Genomic DNA, 19,555 nt, shown 5'->3' on the forward strand with positions numbered 1-19,555 from the left:
AAGGACAACAACCACCCGAGCCACTACCTGTTCACCCCGCTATCATCCAGAAGGCGAAGTCAGTACAGGTGCATCAAAGCAGGGACCGAGAGACTGAAAAACAGCTTCTATCTCAAGGCCATCAGACTGTTAAACAGCCACCACTAACATTGAGTGGCTGCTGCCATACATGTAAAAAATGTATCACTAACCACTTTAAACAATGCCACTTAATATAATGTTTACATACCCTACATTACGCAACTCATATGTATATACTGTACTCTATACCACCTTCAACTATGACAGACAAAATGAGGGAAAAAAATCCAGAAAATCACATTGTAGGATTTTTAATGAATTTATTTGCAAATTATGGTGGAAAATAAGTATTTGGTCACCTACAAACAAGCAAGATTTCTGGCTCTCACAGACCTGCAACTTCTTCTTTAAGAGGCTCCTCTGTCCTCCACTCGTTACCTGTATTAATGGCACCTGTTTGAACTTGTTATCAGTATAAAAGACACCTGTCCACAACCTCAAACAGTCACACTCCAAACTCCACTATAGCCAATGTGGAGGACATTGTGATTTTCTGGATTTTTTTCCCTCATTTTGTCTGTCATAGTTGAAGTGTACCTATGATGAAAATTACAGGCCTCTCTCATCTTTTTAAGTGGGAGAACTTGCACAATTGGTGGCTGACTAAATACTTTTTTGCCCCACTGTATATACTGTACTCGATACCATCTACTGCATCTTGCCTATGCCGTTCTGTACCATCACTCATTCATATATCTTTATGTACATATTCTTCATCCCTTTACACTTGTGTGTATAAGGTAGCTGTTGTGAAATTGTTAGGTTAGATTACTCGTTGGTTATTATTGCATTTTCGGAACTAGAAGCACAAGCATTTCGCTACACTCGCATTAACATCTGCTAACCATGTGTGTATGTGACAAATACAATTTGATTTGATTTCTCTCATGTAAATGTCGTAACTACAAAAAATATTTAAAAAATGAGTTATTTAGCATTCTGATGATTTCATGTTGTATTGGATTTATTTTTATCTGTTAAGAAATTGAATACATGTTGTTTAGTGTATTTTCAAAATGTTGTATGTTTAGTTTTGTTTTCTCTGTGAGAAGCAAGTTCATTCAAAATGATGTGATTCATGTAGATAAAACATTTCAATGTTTTTAATACACAAAGTAACCAAAAACTTCATCTAATTTCCATAATCAGTAGAATGTTCGCCACAAGTTTCCTAGAATTGTTTGCCAGAAGTTCACAAGTCACCGCATATTCGCCGTAATAGTTTGCCACAAAACCAATTTGCATGTGGAAATTTGAGCTTGCTGCATATTTGCGGCAAATTGGCCAAATATTTGCCACAACTGTTTGCCAGAAGCGGTAAGGGTATTCACAAAGAATGGGATCTACATTCAGGGTCCCCCTCTTATTCTTTATGACCTAAAATGCAAAACTGATCCTAGATCAGCACTCGTATAGATTTTCTCGGTCAGGTCACGCGGTCCAGATAAACTAGTCCTATAGGAATTCTGATTTTACGACTCACCCGTTTCCAGACCTCAGGCGAGAGGTGTCTGATCTGGTCCTGAGGGATCAGCTCCTTCAGCATCTTGGGAATGTTGGGAAACTGGGATTTGTCCTCCTCGAACTTCACCCTGTAGATCAGCGCTCCCAGCTGGAAAACCTCTTCCCGGGAACACTTGTGGTAACCACAGAGATATTTGGGAAGCTCCTGAAGAGAGAAGAGTGAGTAGGGTCAATACACTTAAACAAATATGCAGACAGTCAAGCACATATGAGCACACACACAAGAATGCTCTCATGCACTGTGGTGTAAAGTACTTAAGTAAACATATTTTAAAGTACTAAGTTGTTTTTTAGGGGTATTTGCACTTGTATTTGTACTCTGATCTGGCAGACTCACTAAACACAAAAGCTTTGTCATGTAAATTCTGTATGAGTGTTGGAGTGTGCCCATGGCTATCCGTAAATAAAATAAAAACAAGAAAATGATGCCGTCTGGTTAGCTTAATATAAGGAATTTTACTTTTGATACTTAAAGGTGTTTTATGTCACACGATCTGTGAAGACTTCAAGCATTAACTCATGAATTATGGACACCTCATGAACTACAGTGCCTTGCAAAAGTATTCATCCCCCTTGGCGTTTTTCCTATAAACAAAATAGTCCAAATTGGTGAAGTGAAATGAAAAAAATTACTTGTTTCAAAAAATTTAAAAAGGAAAAGTGGTGCATACATATGTATTCACCTCCCTTGCTATGAAGCCCCTAAATAAGATCTGGTGCAACCAATTACCTTCAGAAGTCACATAATTAGTTAAATAAATTCCACCTGTGTTTCAATCTAAGTGTCACATGATCTCAGTATATATATATATATATATATATATACACACACCTGTTCTGAAAGGCCCCAGAGTCTGCAACACCACTAAGCAAGGAGCATCACCAAGCAAACGGCACCATGAAGACCAAGGAGCTCTCCAAACAGGTCAGGTACAAAGTTGTGGAGAAGTATAGACCAGGGTTGGGTTATAAAAAAATATCTGAAACTTTAAACATCCCACAGAGCACCATTAAATACATTATAAAAAAATGGAAAGAATATGGCACCACAACAAACCTGCCAAGAGAGGGCCACCCACCAAAACTCACGGACCAAGCGGAGAGCATTAACCAGAGAGGCAACAAAGAGACCAAAGATAACACTGAAGAGGCTGCAAAGCTCCACAGCGGAGATTGGAGTAACTGTCCATAGGACCACTTTAAGGCGTACACTCCACAGAGCTGGGCTTTACGGAAGAGTGACCAGAAAAAAATTTGCAAACTCGCCAAAAGGCATGTGGGAGACTCCCCAAACATATGGAAGAAGGTACTCTGGTCAGATGAGACTAAAATTTAGCTTTTTGGCCATCAAGGAAAACGCTATGTCTGGCGCAAACCCAACACCTCTCATCACCCTGAGAACATCGTCCCCACAGTGAAGCATGGTGGTGGTGGCAGCATAATGCTGTGGGGGTGTTTTTACATCGGGCAGGGACTGGGAAAATGGACAGAATTGAAGGAATGATGGATGGCGCTAAACACAGGGAAATTCTTGAGGGAAACCTGTTTCAGTCTGCCAGAGATTTGAGACTGGGACGGAGGTTCACCTTCCAGCAGGACAACGACCCTAAGCATACTGCTAAAGTAACACTCGAGCGGTTTAAGGGAAAACATTTAAATGTCTTGGAATGGCCTAGTCAAAGCCCAGACCTCAATCCAATTGAGAATCTGTGGTAGGACTTAAAGATTGCTGTACACCAGCGGAACCCATCCAACTTGAAGGAGCTGGAGCAGTTTTGCCTTGAAGAATGGGCAAAAATCCCAGTGGCTAGATGTGCCAAGCTTATAGAGACATACCCCAAGAGACTTGCAGCTGTAATTGCTGCAAAAGGTGGCTCTACAAAGTATTGACTTTGGGAGGGGTGAATAGTTATGCACGCTCAAGTATTCCGTTTTTTTTGTCGTATTTATCTTCAAAGTGGTAGGCATGTTGTGGAAAACAAATTATACAACCCCCCCCCAAAATCTATTTAATTCCAGGTTGTAAGGCAACAAAATAGAAAAAATGCCAAGGGGGGTGAATACTTTCGCAAGCCACTGTAGGGTGTAAAACATGTTTTGATTCAAGTCATGTATTATATTGAATGTAGACTACCTGTTCTGCGTGTGTTCATATTGTGTAAAATTCCCTTGGTTTAGAGGGTAGACTATTGGCAGTGTAGGCCTAGTGGAGGGTAAATGCAAATAAACGCTGTTTACCCACTTTTTTAGAAAAAATGCATTGAAATTAAATGGGAGCATAACATTTTTTTTACTGTGACCGGCAATCAGAGTTTACCCACCATTTTTTTACCACTAGGCCTACATCACTGGCTACAGGCTGGCCTATTTGAAGTTCATGGCAATACACATAGCCTAGTCTAATAAGTTGACCGTGTGTGGAAGGGTGACCATCCCGCTTTTCCTGGGACAGTTTCAGCTCCATTTCAGGTGTTCCGACTTTCCATGCTTCAAAAAAGGTCAATTTGTCAGCAAGACCATAAATTAATCTAGGCCTAATCATTGGCAATCACTGAATGTCATTAGGCACACTTTCTGGTGTTTTGTAACGGATGTATATTTCCATTCATCAAATGGCGCGAGTACACATGCAGTTTGGATGCTGGAATTATTTTGGAGTGGATAAACAACTTTTTGAATCAGATGAAATTATCATGACTGGTTGTGTTCATGCCACATTAAAAGATTATTTATTTATTTTCACCATTTAAATGACTCTGCACACACACACACACACACACACACACACACACACACACACACACACACACACACACACCTGGTAGTAGTGAAAGATGGAGTCGGCCATGGAGTCTTTCCCTGGCATGGTATTGGTCCACAGTTTCTTCATGAAGAACACCTGATAGCTCAGTGAAGGCACTATACCTACAGATGGACGAGAGAGAGATTCAGGACATACTTCTCATTTTAATACATCTACATAGATGGCAAGTTCCCAAACCCAGAAAGGAGAGCCGCACTCTAGGCGCTCAGATGCAAAAATGTTACTTGAAAATAAAGGAGAGCCGCACACTCTAAGAGCTCAGATGCAAAAATGTAATATCCAACGTTTCGACAGCTTGCAGCCAAGCTGTCAAAACGTTGGACATTACATTTTTGCATCTGAGCTCCTAGTGTGCGGCTCTCCTTTATTTTCAAGTTTTCTGCTCCGCTAGCCAGCACCTCGCCTAAATAGGTGTGCGTTTCTTTTTCTTCTAGAAAGTTCCCAAACCCAAGCTTAACCTTCACCTAGCATTAACCCTTGCCACAACGTGTTGACATGACACACCATGTTTGATGAAATGTTTATGTGGCCCAACCCTGAAGGCCGCACTGGGTGCTGAAAGTTGGATCATCAATTCATCCTTAGGATTAATAGGATGGTTGACTTTCTGTCTTTCTTTCTTGTGGACCTAGCAAATGTCAGATGCCTACAGGAAAGTTGAAAGGAAACTTCTTTGAGGCTTTAGAGAACTCATATTTTGATCAGAGTGACACAGATCTAAGATTAAATATGGTTGTTTCTCTGAGAAAATACCCCAAAATATCTTGTTGAATAAAGCAAATGTTTGTCTTGGAGAATTAAAGGTGATAAAGAACAGATCTAATCATGGATAATCTTCCTATGGGTAACCTTTCTACTGAATCTAGGGCCCTCTACAGTCCAGACATGTCTTTACCGTCCTTTGCAGGTCTAGCTTTTTTGATCCAGTCGGTCAGATGCCTTACAAAGTCAAAGAAGAAATCCCCCTCAGGCACACTGATGACCTGGAAAGAACCAGCAAAGGTCAAAGGTCAAACATAAATATTGATACAGTTTATCGAGAGTAATTTGAATCACCCTCACATTCCGACAGTAGTGAAATCTTACAAAAATAAAATTGGTGTAAACTCCTAGTGGAGGTATAGAGGTATAGAATCTTTCAAAACAGTCCCGTTTTGAATAATTAAGATCTGCGACTCATACTGTAATATACTGTATATATTTGGATAAATATTATGAAATTATATATATTATTTGGGTGTACAAGAACACAGTCTTGTACTGATCCAGAGGGCAAGCTTTTGCATGGGTCATAATGGCGTAATGTTCTGGTTGTAAAATTGTTTTCTAGTTGTAGAAACATCGGATTACAACCAGACACGACCAGATTGCAAACAGGAGAAGTCTTTTTTCATGAAGTCATCAAGAAGTCAGGAAAAGATGTCATATTTTGGTTGTTATCTGGTCATATAAACAGATTACAACCAGTTAAATACATCATGTTTAAAAAAATACATAATTTTACAACCAGTATACAACCTGACCGCAAAGTAAAAAAACACGTCCTAATGACATCATTGCATCAGTTTTTCTTGCTGGTGAGGCTTATCAGTAAAAGGGGAAACAGCCGCACTGTTCTCCCCAGCGAGTTTGTTATTATTTTAGTTTTGCTTATGAAATGGAGGAGAACATCCAGCATCACGGTAAAAAAAGTCTCAGTACATATTCTGCTGTTTTATCACACCTGCAATGATGTCCGAGGGAAAAAAACTGTGATCTTTGTTTGAAGTAGTTTCTTTGTTGTTGTAATATCACAAACGGACGTGGCAGTTTCACCACTGTGGATTTCAGATGTAATATCAGTCATATCCTAGTAGTGTACCTTGTCAGTGATCTTGACAAACAGGCTGAAGCCCTCAGAAGACTTGAGGAGCAGTCTGCCTGAGATGTTCAGAGAGAACTCTTTGGCCTTGGTACTCGACTCCACCTCGAAAGCCTGTAAAAAAAAAAAGCTACATTTACACTATTTTGCAATAAAATTGACCACACAATACGTTCCAGGTTAGAATAAGTCAGCATGTGTGCTGTATTTGTCTCTGTTACCCAGCAAACACACAACGTTGTCTCAATGTTGACTTCACGTTTTGGGACTCATTGTGCCATTGCAACTTTGTAACAACATTGATGAGGTTGACCTCTCACCTCATCTGTGTCATCGGGGAAGAACACTTTGTGAAAGATCTGCGTGGTCTTGTGCTGGATGGCCTCCACCTCCACCAGGTGAGGCGGGTACTTCCTGGATCCATTACTGTATTAGTAAGGAGAGAGCATTATGGGTACAGAGCAGTATGGGTACTGTAGTACATCATGCTACAATTACTGTTGGACTGTTAGTTCACCCAGAGGAAGACAATAGAAAGACAAAGGAAGGAATATGAGTAAGATGGCATGGATCTGGAGTGGCTCTCGAGTTAAGAGCCGAATCCTTACTTGAGATCCACACACATAACTCAAATGTTTTTTTGTAAATCTTGCATGGATCTCAAATTAGGATTTGTCCCTTGCGTAAATACGTCAGTATTTTTCTCCTCTGTTTACATGGCTGAGAAACTCAATAAAAAAATATATACTTTTTCCAAAATGGTTGAACCTGTAATGTGTGTATATGTCGAAACACTTAAAGTAAATATACTTTACAAGATATACCGTAAGGCCTTCTGGAGTCTCTGCATGCAGTCAGGTGCGAGGGGGTGGTGCTTCTTAGCCTGGAGGAACTTCTGGACGTGGGGTAGCAGAATGTTACTGGGGGGGAACAGACCTGTACAAAGCCACAGCAGCTCCCAGCCCTTCTCCTCACTGTACCTGCACACCCACCCACACACACAGGCAGGCAGACCAACACACGCAGGCAGGCAGGTAGACACGCCACAGCCACATACACACCATGGTCAATCCCCATATGACCACAACTTCCCTGAGAGACTACATGTGTGTGTAGACTGCACAGTCTAGACATACTTGATGTGGTTCTCGGTGATCTGTTTGAGGATCTGACAGTAGATCTCGTCTTTGAGTGGCTCTGCCTTCAGCGCTCCCTCAAAGATCTGGTCGGTCAGCTCGTTGACCGAACGCGCTCGCTTGGACGGGTAGTCACCCATATATTTCATCAGGGGTGCAGGGGAGCGGTCAAGGGCCATGACCAAACATTGACCACAAACGCTAAACACAGACATTAAACCATGATGCATCACTACATAATGTACACTGCCGTCGGAAAGAATTCAGACCCCTTGACTTTTTCATCAGTTTGTTATGTTACAGCCTTATTCTAAAATGAATTAAATCGTTTTTTCCTCATCAATCTACACACAATACCCCATAATGAAAAAACTGAAATATCATATTTAGATAAGTATTCAGACCCTTTACTCAATACTTTGTTGAAGCAACTTTGGCAGTGATTACAGCATCGAGTCTTCTTGGGTAGGACGCTACAAGCTTGGCACACCTGTATTTGAGAAGTTTCTCCCATTCTTCTCTGCAGATACTCACAAGCTCTGTCAGGTTGGATGGGGAGTGATGCTTCACAACTATTTTAAGGTCTCTCCAGATTTGTTAGATCGGGTTCAAGTCTGGGAACTGGCTGGGCCACTCAAGGACATTCAGAGACTTGTCCCGATGCCACTCCTGCGCTGTCTTGGCTGTGTGCTTTGGGTCGTTGTCCTGTTGGAAGGTGAACCTTCGCCCCAGTCTGAGGTCCTGAGATCTCTGGAGCAGGTTTTCATCAAGGATCTCTCTGTACTTTGCCTCCATCCTGAATAGTCTCCCAGTCCCTGCCGCTGAAAAACATCCCAATAGCACGATGCTGCCACCAACATGTTTCACTGCAGGGATGGTGCCAAGCTTCCTCCAGACGTGAAGGTTGGCTATTCAGGCCGAAAAGTTCAATCTTGGTTTCATCACACCAGAGAATCTTGTTTAGGTAACATTTTGGCAAACTCCAAGCAGGCTGTCATACACCTTTTACTGAGGAATGGCTTCCTTCTTGCCACTCTACCATGAAGGGCTGATTGGTGGAGTGCTACAGAGATGGTTGTCCTTCTGGAAGGTTCTCCCAGAGCTCTGTCAGAGTGACCATCGGGTTCTCTGTCACCTCCCTGACCAAGGCCCTTCTCCCCCGATTGCGTAGTTTGGCCTGGTGGCCAGCTCTAGTAAGAGTCTTGGTGGTTCCAAACTTCTTCCATTTAAGAATGATGGAGGCCACTGTGTTCTCTGGGACCTTCAATGCTGCAGAACTTTTTTGCTACCTTTCCCCAGATCTGTGCCGCGACACAATCCTGTCTCAGAGCTCTACGGGCAATTCCATCGACGTCAAGGCTTGGTTTTTGCTCTGACAACTGTGGGACCTTATATAGACAGTTGTGTGCCTTTCCAAACCATGTCCAATCAATTTAATTTACCACAGGTGGACTCCAATCAAGTTGTAGAAACATCTCAAGGATGATCAATGGAAACATGATGCACCTGAGCTCAATTTCGAGTCTCATGGCAAAGGGTCTGAATAGTTATATAAATAAGGTATCTCTGTTTTAAAATGTCAAAACACCTGTTTTTGCTTTGTCATTATGGGGTATTTTGTATAGATTGCTGAGGATGTTTTATTTATTTAATCAATTTTAGAATAAGGCTGTAACGTAAAGAAATGTGGGGTCTGAATACTTTCCCGAAGGCACTGTACATAATTTATTTTACCTTTATTTAACTAGGCAGGTCTGTTAAGAACAAATTCTTATTTTAAATGACGGCAGAACGACAGATTTATTTTACGTTATCAGCTCGGGGATTCGATCTTGCAACCTTTCGGTTACTAGCCCAACGCCCTAACCACTAGGCTACCTGCTACCATGACCTGTTGAAGTTTGCATCACATTTAAAGGGATAGTTCACCCAAATTACAGATCGGTTTCATTACCCAGTAGGCAGTCTATGGGCAAGGTTAGATAGCTGGCGATTGTCTCCAAATGCTAACTGTTTAGCATCCAAAAATCAATGTACGTCAATATGTTAAATGTAATGTAACCCCTCTTCAAAAGGGGAGAAACTCTAGATCCAAACTGCTATAGACCTATATCCATCCTGCCCTGCCTTTCTAAAATCTTCGAAAGCCAAGTTAACAAACAGATCACCGACCATTTCGAATCCCACCGTACCTTCTCCACTATGCAATCTGGTTTCCGAGCTCGTCATGGGTGCACCTCAGCCATGCTCAAAGTCCTAAACGATATCATAACCACCATCGATAAAAAACAGTACTGTGCAGCCGTCATCATCAACCTGGCCAAGGCTTTCGACTGTGTCAATCACCGCATTCTTATCGGCAGACTCAATAGCCTTGGTTTCTCAAATGACTGCCTCGCCTGGTTCACCGACTACTTCTCAAATAGAGTTCAGTGTGTCAAATCGGAGGGCCTGTTGTCCGGACCTCTGGCAGTCTCTATGGGGGTGCCACAGGGTTCAATTCTCGGGCCGACTCTCTTCTCTGTATATATCAATGATGTCGCTCTTGCTGCTGGTGATTCTCTGATCCACCTCTACGCAGATGACACCATTCTGTATACATCTGGCTCTTCTTTGGACACTGTGTTAACAAACCTCCAAACGAGCTTCAATGCCATACAACACTCCTTCCGTGGCCTCCAACTGCTTTTAAATGCTAGTAAAACAAAATGCATGCTCTTCAACCAATTGTTGCCCGCACTCGCCCGCCCGACTAGCATCACTACTCTTTACGATTCTGACCTAGAATATGTGGACAACTACAAATACCTAGGTGTCTGGTTAGACTGTAAACTCTACTTCCAGACTCACATTAAGCATCTCCAATCCTAAATGGCCCCGTGTGGCTCAGTTGGTAGAGCATGGCGCTTGCAACGCCAGGGTTGTGGGTTCGATTCCCACAGGGGGCCAGTACAAAAAAAAGTATGAATGTATGTACTTGTAAGTCGCTCTGGATAAGAGCGTCTGCTAAATGACTTAAATGTAATGTAAATGTAAATTAAATCTAGAATTGGCTACCTATTTCGCAACAAAGCCTCCTTCACTCATGCTGCCAAACATACCCTCGTAAAACGGACTGACTACCGATCCTTGACTTCGGCGATGTCATTTACAAAATAGCCTTCAACACTCTACTCAGCAAACTGGATGTAGTCTATCACAGTGCCATCCGTTTTGTCACCAAAGCCCCATATACTACCCACCACTGCAACCTGTATGCTCTCGTTGACTGGCCCTCACTACATATTTGTCGCCAAACCCACTGGCTTCAGGTCATCTATAAGTCTTTGCTCGATAAAGCGCCGCCTTATCTCAGCTCACTGGTCACCATAGCAACACCCACCCGTAGCACGTGCTCCAGCAGGTATATTTCACTGGTCATCCCCAAAGCCAACACCTCCTTTGGCCGCCTTTCCTTCCAGTTCTCTGCTGCCAATGACTGGAACGAAAAGCAAAGATCACTGAAGCTGGAGTCTTACATCCCCCTCTCCAACGTTAAGCATCAGCTGTCAGAGCAGCTTACTGATCACTGTACCTGTACACAGCCAATCTGTAAATAGCACACCCAACTACCTCATCCCCATATTGTTGTTTATCCTCTTGCTCTTTTGGACCCCAGTATCTCTACTTGCACATCATCATCCGCACATCTATCACTCCAGTGGTAATGCTAAATTGTAATTATTCTGCCTCTATGGCCTATTTATTGCTTTAACTCCCTACTCTTCTACATTTGCACACACAGTACATAGATATCTCTATTGTGTTATTGATTGTATGTTTGTTTATGTGTAACTCTGTGTTGTTGTTTTTGTCACACATCTTTGCTTTATCTTGGCCAGGTCACAGTTGTAAATGAGAACATGTTCTCAACTGGCCTACCTGGTTAAATAAAGGTGAAATAAAATAAAAATGTATTTAAAATGGATTGTGTAGCTCAATAAAGTTACTTTAAGATGATTTGGGCATGAGGCATAAAAAAGTATTCGATACACAATAGCTGCAAGGCAGTAAGGATATCTATGAAGGCCAGTTGAGCCTCCTGGGAGAGCTCTTCCTGGGCCAGCACCTTCTTCAGCAGAGGCTGTTTGAGGGGCTCCCTGGTACAACACCACAGACGCTCCTTCCCCCGGCCCTTAGTGATCATCACCCTGCTCAGAGTGCTCTTAGGAGGGGGTCTAGAGGGGGGGAGGAGAAGAGTGAGTGTGTAAGAGATAGTGAGTGAGTGTGAGTGTGCATGTGAGTGTGCATGTGTGAGTGTGCATGTGAGTGTGCATGTGCATGTGAATGTGAGTGTGCATGTGTGAGTGTGCATGTGAGTGTGCATGTGCATGTGAGTGTGCATGTGAGTGTGGCTACCTGAAATAGTCGTAGGAGAACTCCTCTAGGGTGTAAGGCTTGACCTTGTCCTCACTCTCAGCCAGGGCCGTCTGGGACAGGTTGATTGACTCTCTTTTCTGGTCTGGAGTCATAGTTACCAGAGCCTAGCAAAGAGAGAGAGGGTGGAGAGAGATGCAGAGGGAAGGGAGCAAAAGAGAGAGGAAGAGTGAGATGGAGAAAAAAGGGACGAGAGATGGAGACGAGTGGGAGCAGAAGAAAGAGAAAGAGAGAGGTGGAGAGGGAAGGGAGCAGAGAGGAAAAGAGAGAGAAAGAAAAACTTCAGTAAAAGAGAAACTACAGAATAAGAGCTGTAAAGGCAGTATGGAGCTTGGTAATTCCTGAGCTCATACTCACGGTATAAATTCCCCAAGTTTCCATAGATTTCCAAAATGACCCATGAGTACAGTTTCTAAAAGTTCCTGGAACTTTGGAAAACGACAGAGAATTTTGCAACCCTAGTCATGAGGTCACTCACCACGATGTCATACTGCGGCCGGGTGACTGTGGGAAGGACGTAGACGCAGTCGGCCGGAAAGTCCCCCCGCTGCTTGGTCCTGTCGTTGACCCCGTGAGCCCACCCCGAGGTCATGACCTGCTCGCCGCAGTGCTCGTCCAATAGGATCAGGTCGCCCCTGGAGAAACTGAGGAAGGTGGAGTCCTCGCCGCCCGCTAAGGGAACACAACATTCAATTAAATGGAAATTCCATTCAAATAACTTTATTGTCCCCTGTGAGGAAACGTCATGTGTGGTGGTGCTGAAAAACATGCCTCTGTACAAGAAAACACCAACAAAACCACAGTCATTTACCATACTTTCCCTTGTTTGCTTTGAAAATCATGACCTGTTCTTAAAAAGTGTTTCCAATGTTGATCAATGTGCATTGCCCCTGGGTAATAAACCTAATAAGTAAATAACGTACAGTAGGTTACTTACCGGGGTTGGGGCAGTCCAGCAGCGCAACCACAAACTTTGACCTCTTCCTGAGGCCTTCCAAAAAGGTCACAATAAGCTCACAGATGTCCTCTGCATTGTTTGAGGTGAACGTGTACTCGTCTCCTTTGATGGTGGCCAACGAGAAGCTCTGGCCCTGGAGCTTACCCCCTCTGTCAAGGGAAATTATTCATACAATATCAAAACAATGATACAGATTATAATATTGTTGTACTTATATTTTATATGGGTCTAAACATGTGAAAATACTTTTTTTTCATCTTTCCATATTTTTGTTTGTTGTATAAAATCACAATCTTTGTATATTACAACTGAAGAAAATACATATTTTTTATCATTACAATCATTACTGCGAGCATGCGCTGACCAACTAGCAAGTGTCTTCACTGACATTTTCAACCTCTCCCTGTCCGAGTCTGTAATAACAACATGTTTTAAGCAGACCACCATAGTGCCTGTGCACAAGAACACTAAGGTAACCTGCCTAAATGACTACTGACCCGTAGCACTCACATCTGTAGCCATGAAGCGCTTTGAAAGGCTGGTCATGGCTCACATCAACACCATCATCACAGAAACCCTAGACCCACTCCAATTTGCATACTGCCCCAACAGATCCACAGATGATGCAGTCTCTATTGCACTCCACACTGCACTTTCCCACCTGGACAAAAGGAACACCTATGTGAGAATGCTTTTCATTGACTACAGCTCAGCATCCAACACCATAGTACCCTCAAAGCTCATCAATAAGCTAAGGACCCTGGGACAAAATACCTCCCTCTGCAACTGGATCCTGGACTTCCTGACGGGCCGCCCCCAGGTGGTAATGGTAGGTAACAACACATCCGCCACGCTGATCCTCAACACAGGGTCCCTCAGGGGTGCGTGCTCAGCCCCCTCCTGTACTCCCTGTTCACTCATGACTGCACGTCCAGGCACGACTCCAACACCATCATTAAATTTGCCAATGACACAACAGTGATAGGCCTGATCACCGACAACAACGAGACAGCCTATAGGGAGGAGGTCAGAGACCTGGCCGTGTGGTGCCAGGACAACAACCTCTCCCTCAACATGATCAAGACAAAGGAGATGATTGTGGACTACAGGAAAAAGAGGACCGAGCACACCCCCATTCTCATCGACGGGGCTGCAGTGGAGCAGGTTGAGAGCTTCAAGTTCCTTGGTGTCCACATCACCAACAATCTAACATGGTCCAAGCACACCATGACAGTCGTGAAGCGGGCACGACAAAACCTATTCCCCCTCAGGAGACTAAAAATATTTGGCATGGGTCCTCAGATCCTCAAAAGGTTCTACAGCTGCACCATCGAGAGCATCCTGACTGGTTACATCACTGCCTGGTATGGCAACTGCTCAGCCTTCGACCGCAAGGCACCTCAGAGGGTAGTGCGAACGGCCCAGTACATCACTGGGGCCAAGCTTCCTGCCATCCAGGACTTCTATACCAGGCGGTGTCAGAGGAAAGCCCTAAAAATGGTCAAAGACTCCAGCCACCCTAGTCATAGACTGTTCTCTCTGCTACCGCACGTCAAGCGGTACCGGAGCACCAAGTCTAGGTCCAAGAAGCTTCTAAACTGCTTCTACCCCCAAGCCATAAGACTCCTGAACATCTAGTCAAATGGCTACCCAGACTATTTGCATTACCCCCCCTCCCAACCAACTGAATGAAAACATATCTAATTATCATTGACGAATATTGACTAAAGTCTATTGAGAGACAGGAATAGTAGCAGCATTACCTGCTACTGGACACAGCAGTGATCTCTGGGAAAGAGAGTTCCAAAAGGACCTGCTCCTGCTCATCCACAAAGTAGACCCCGGTCCAGTTCACTGCCACAATGACGTCATTCTTAGGCAGGCTGGGTCCTGAGGGGTTCAACGTTTACTTAGAGGTCATTTCAACCTACGTTTAGTCATGATATCATGAATACGATACAGGTCTTTCTCAGAAATATCATTAGTGTTACATCCCTTGTATTAAATTGGCCAAAACTCCCATAAATATCAACAGTAGACTTACCTGAAAATTTGAAGGCCTCGTAGAAGCGTGAGAAGAGTAAAGGCCACTTGAAACGAGCAAAGTCAACCACGTCCTCTTTCACCTTCTGAGGGTCCAACCTCTTCTGGGTGTAAACTCCCTGAGGCAGAGGAGGGGTTAGAGAGACTGTTTGAAAACTGGGTGTGTGAACATATGTACTGTTCATAGGACAATATAGTCAAGTTGTAGTGGTAAAAACAAAGGTGGGTAAACACTGAACGCTGATTGAGGTGATGGCGACGATTAACAAATGCTAATTCAGAAAACAATAATTTGGCGTAGTAGACGCTTAAACGCTATTCACTAAAGCATAAGCAGTGGAAAAAGTGCTTACATGTGTTTACCCATTACATCCCTGATTATAGTGACAAATAGTTCAAAGGACAAATCCTGTTGTAAGAGCACGAGAAACAGATTTGGGGTCAGAAAGTGAAGGGCGCTGAGACTGATCCTTGGGGGACACCTACCTTTTTGTGGGAAGAGACAACTAGCTGGGCCCACTTGTCAGTGGTCTTGGCGGAGCTGATTTCACGGTCAGGAATGTAGGAGGGGATGAGGTTGAGGAGGCGCTCTTGGAGGATATCTGAGCCATATTCTACGTAGTACTGCTGAGACGCCAGCTCCGCCAGATCCTCGTCCTGAGCAAGAGAGAGGGAGATTGAGAGAGGGAGAGTGGATAGATGGAGTGAGAGATAAGGCTTTAACATTTTCATATTTTACAAAAAAACATCAGGCATGAATGATACATTTCATGTAAGGAAATTATTGAAATAAATTCATTAGGCCCTAATCTGTGGATTTCACATGACTGGAAATACAGAAATGGATATGTTGGTCACAGATACCCTAAAAAGGAAAAGTAGGGGCGTGGATCAGAAAACCAGTCAATCTGGTGTGACCACCATTTGCCTCATGCAGCACGACACATGTCCTTCACAGAGTTGATCAGGCTGTTGATTGTGGCCTATGGAATGTTGTCCCGCTGTGCGAAGTTGCTGGATATTGGCAGGAACTGGAACACGCTGTCCTACACATCCCAAACATGCTCAATGGGTGACATGTCTGGTGAGTATGCAGGCCATGGAAGAACTGGGACATTTTTAGCTTCCCGGAGTTGTGTACAGATCCTTGCGACATGCTTTATCATGCTGAAATATGAGGTGACGGCGGAGGATGAATGGCACGACAATGGGCATCAGGATCTTGTGCAATCAAATTGCCATCAATGACATGCAATTGTGTTTGTTGTCCGTAGCTTATGCCTGCCCATACCATAACCCCACCGCCACCACGGGGCACTCTATTCACAACATTGACATCAGCAAACCACTAACCCACATGACGTTATATACGGTCCGCCATCGGCCCGATACAGTTGAAACCGGAATTCATCCGTGAAGAGCACACTTCTCCAGCATGCCAGTGGCCATCGAAGGTGAGCATTTGCCCACTGAAGTCGGTTACGACGCCAAACTGCAGTCAGGTCAAGACCCTGGTGAGGACGACGAGCACGCAGATGAGCTTAGCTGAGACGGTTTCTGAAAGTTTGTGCAGAAATTCTTTGGTTGTGCAAGCCCACAGTTTCATCAGCTGTTCAAATAGCTGGTCTCAGACGATCCCGCAGGTGAAGAAGCCAGATGTCGAGGTCCTGGGCTGGCGTGGTTATACATGGACTGCGGTTGTGAGACCAGTTGGACGTACTGCCAAATTCTCTAAAATGTTGTTGGAGGTGGCTTATGGCTAAGAAATTAATATAAAATTATCTGGCAACAGCTCTGTTGGACATTCCTGCAGTCAGCATGCCAATTGCACACTCCCTCAAAACTTGAGACATCTGTGGCATTGTGCTGTGTTACAAAACTGCACATTTTAGTATGGCCTTTTATTGTCCCCAGCACAAGGTGCACCTGTGTAATGATCATGCCGTTTAATCAGCTTCTTGATATGCCACACCTCAGGTGGATGGATTATCTTGACAAATGAGAATTGCTCACTAACAGGGATGAAAACAAATTTGTTCACAAAATTAAGAGAAATAAGCTTTTTGTGCGTATAGAACATTTCTGGGATCTTTTATTTCAGCTCATGAAACATGGGACCAACACTTTAGACGTTGCGTTTACATTTTTGTTCAATGTACATCAGCATTAACTAAATACCACATAAAAACGCCATCTCACATCATTCATAAACCTATAAGAGAGAGAGGAAGAGTGGAAAAGACACATTCAAAGAGCAATTACCCAAATTTGCTCTCTCACCTCTAACCTCCCTCCTCATACATGCCTTCATCCCTCTGCCCTCATTCCCCACTCACCCTCTCACAGCGGTACTCGCCGAACTTGACTCCCCGGACAGTCTGCTGATAGATGAGGTTGGTGGCCACACTGTCGTCGCCAGGATTGTGCCAGGGCGTGAAGATCTCCTTCCTGAAGAAAAGGCGCCAGGGAGCGTTCCTCTCCTGGGCACCCTGCTCCTTGGCATACTGCTCGCACTGCGACACGGCATCCATCACATGGTCGCTGCCGCTGCCCAATGAGGATACCTGGGGGAGAGGGGGAAAAACGGACATTCAACATTGTTAATGTTGTGGGCTCGATAGCTTCTCAAACAAGTTTGTGAGACCGTATGCTTGAGTGAGTTATTGAGCAAGCAAGAGTGAGTGTGTCCCTGCATGCATACATGCGTGTGTGTGCACATCTACACATGTCTCTCGAGTCAGATGAAGCGAGTGAGGTCCAGTCCAGTACCTTGTCAAACAGGGCGATGAAGAGGGAGAAACCGAAGCGGTCTTGGAGGCTGATCTTGTCGGCCAGGGAATTACACAGCTCGCTGGCTGTGGTGGCTGAGTCAGTCAGCAGGGTCTTAGTGGTGCCATCCATGAAGGTCACTGGCAACATGATGGGTATCTTCGACTTAGTGGCCTGGGGGGGTGATTATTGTTTTATAAAAAACAACTCCAGGCTACGCTTGAATGTCTAAAACCAGATAGTAAAAAATATGAGCACCCTTGCACTTTTCTTAAATAATTCAAATTATTTTTTATTTTTTGGTTTCAATTGATGTTGATTTGATGTTTTATTGCATTTAACCTTTTTTTAACTAGGCAAGTCAGTTTAGAACAAATTGTTATTTACAATGATGGCCTACACCGGCCAAACCCAGACGACGCTGAGCCAATTATGCGCCGCCCTATGGGACTCCCAATCACGGCCGGTTGTGATACAGCCTGGCTTCGAACCAGGGTGTCTGTAGTGACGCCTCTAGCACAGATGCAGTGCCTTAAAATGCTGCGTCACTTTTCAACATTGCAGAACCAATTATATATTTGTTAACTTAAGTTTACAATTTTCATGTATAAAATAAAGACAAACGGCACTGTTCTGGAATGGTCAGCGTAAAGTCCAGATCTGAATCATATCTAAAACCTATGGAGAGATCTGAACACAGCAGTTGGTGGAGGGCACCCCTCAAACATTGAAGAATTAGAGCAGTTTGCTGCTGAAAAGTCGGTGTTTGTCAGCAGCAAACTTGGCCAAAGGCTGTGCAACCAAGTCCTAGCTCCGGGGTGCAAATAATTTTATCCATGCCATTTGTCTTTATTTTCTAAATTAAAATGGTATACTTAGGTAACAAAAAATGTATTGGTTCTGCAATGCAGAAAATCCCATAACAAGGTGTGGTGACCAAAAGTTGAATTTAAATTTCAACACATTTTTGAAGAAATAGGAAATCATTTAAGTGCAAGGGTGGCAATATATTTGCAGTGGTGTAAAAATACTTGAACGTACTACTTAAGTATTTTTTGGGGGTATCTGTACTTTACTATTTATATTTTTGACTACTTTTACTTTTACTCCGCTACATTCCTAAAGAAAATAATGTACTTTCTACTCCATACATTTTCCCTGACACCCAAAAGTACTCATTACATTTTGAATGCTTAGCAGGACAGGAAAATGGTCTAATTCAAGCACTTAAAGAGAAAATCCCTGGCCATCCTTACTGCATCTTATCTGGCGGACTCACTAAACACAAATGCTTTGTTTGTAAATGATGTCTGAGTGTTGGAGTGTGCCACTGGCTCTCCGTACATTTTATAAACAAGAACATCGTGCCGTCTGGTTTGCTTAATATAAGGTATTTGAAATGATTTATACTTCTACTTTGGATACTTATGTATATTTTAGCAATAACATTTACTTTTGAAAACCAAATACTTTTTTACTCAAGTAGAATTTTACTGGGTGCGTTCACTTTTACTTGAGTAATTTTCTATTAAGGTGTCTTTACTTTTAGTATGACAATTGGACACTGATCTCAATTTAGCATTTTCCACCTAATAATACGGTTTAGAACTTCCCCCATGATTCACTGATCCTAGATCTGTGCGTACCTGCAGCTCGAGCCAAGATGGTGGCTGGGTCCTGGTGCAGTTCACAAAAGTCCTCCTCAACCTCTCCTCGCAGTATGGAGCGTAGCCCGGCGGACCACTGATCATGAACGTACGCAAAAACTGAGGGAGGGAGAAGGGGGGGTGTCAGGGGTTAAAGACCAATGAGACATCCTGGGGCACATTCAGTGGATCCACTTTCAATTCATCAGGACTAGACCAAGACAAATGAGAGGTGTATGTGTGTGTGTGTGTGTGTTCGCACACATATATGCATACATGTGTATATACGCTGTATGT

The 19,555-nt window shown here is 43.5% G+C and overlaps 1 protein-coding gene across 1 annotated transcript in view; it reads right to left on the reverse strand.

The window, feature by feature from the left end:
- LOC120043878 (unconventional myosin-VIIa-like) overlaps nucleotides 1-19,555 on the reverse strand; it is a 75,125-nt gene that overhangs the window by 12,115 nt on the left and 43,455 nt on the right. Inside the window, exons 28-44 of the mRNA XM_038988483.1 lie at nucleotides 19,259-19,378; nucleotides 17,613-17,786; nucleotides 17,180-17,407; nucleotides 15,330-15,500; nucleotides 14,845-14,962; nucleotides 14,564-14,690; nucleotides 12,780-12,949; nucleotides 12,321-12,514; nucleotides 11,825-11,949; nucleotides 11,486-11,643; nucleotides 7,427-7,580; nucleotides 7,115-7,270; nucleotides 6,611-6,716; nucleotides 6,291-6,404; nucleotides 5,325-5,412; nucleotides 4,424-4,530; nucleotides 1,565-1,750 (exon numbers count right to left, since the gene is read on the reverse strand). Of these exons, the coding sequence (XP_038844411.1) occupies nucleotides 1,565-1,750; nucleotides 4,424-4,530; nucleotides 5,325-5,412; nucleotides 6,291-6,404; nucleotides 6,611-6,716; nucleotides 7,115-7,270; nucleotides 7,427-7,580; nucleotides 11,486-11,643; nucleotides 11,825-11,949; nucleotides 12,321-12,514; nucleotides 12,780-12,949; nucleotides 14,564-14,690; nucleotides 14,845-14,962; nucleotides 15,330-15,500; nucleotides 17,180-17,407; nucleotides 17,613-17,786; nucleotides 19,259-19,378 (2,496 nt within the window). The remainder of the gene's footprint in view (nucleotides 1-1,564; nucleotides 1,751-4,423; nucleotides 4,531-5,324; nucleotides 5,413-6,290; nucleotides 6,405-6,610; nucleotides 6,717-7,114; nucleotides 7,271-7,426; nucleotides 7,581-11,485; nucleotides 11,644-11,824; nucleotides 11,950-12,320; nucleotides 12,515-12,779; nucleotides 12,950-14,563; nucleotides 14,691-14,844; nucleotides 14,963-15,329; nucleotides 15,501-17,179; nucleotides 17,408-17,612; nucleotides 17,787-19,258; nucleotides 19,379-19,555) is intronic.

Source organism: Salvelinus namaycush, chromosome 3 (genome assembly GCF_016432855.1).
Source record: "Salvelinus namaycush isolate Seneca chromosome 3, SaNama_1.0, whole genome shotgun sequence".
NCBI lineage: Eukaryota > Metazoa > Chordata > Actinopteri > Salmoniformes > Salmonidae > Salvelinus > Salvelinus namaycush.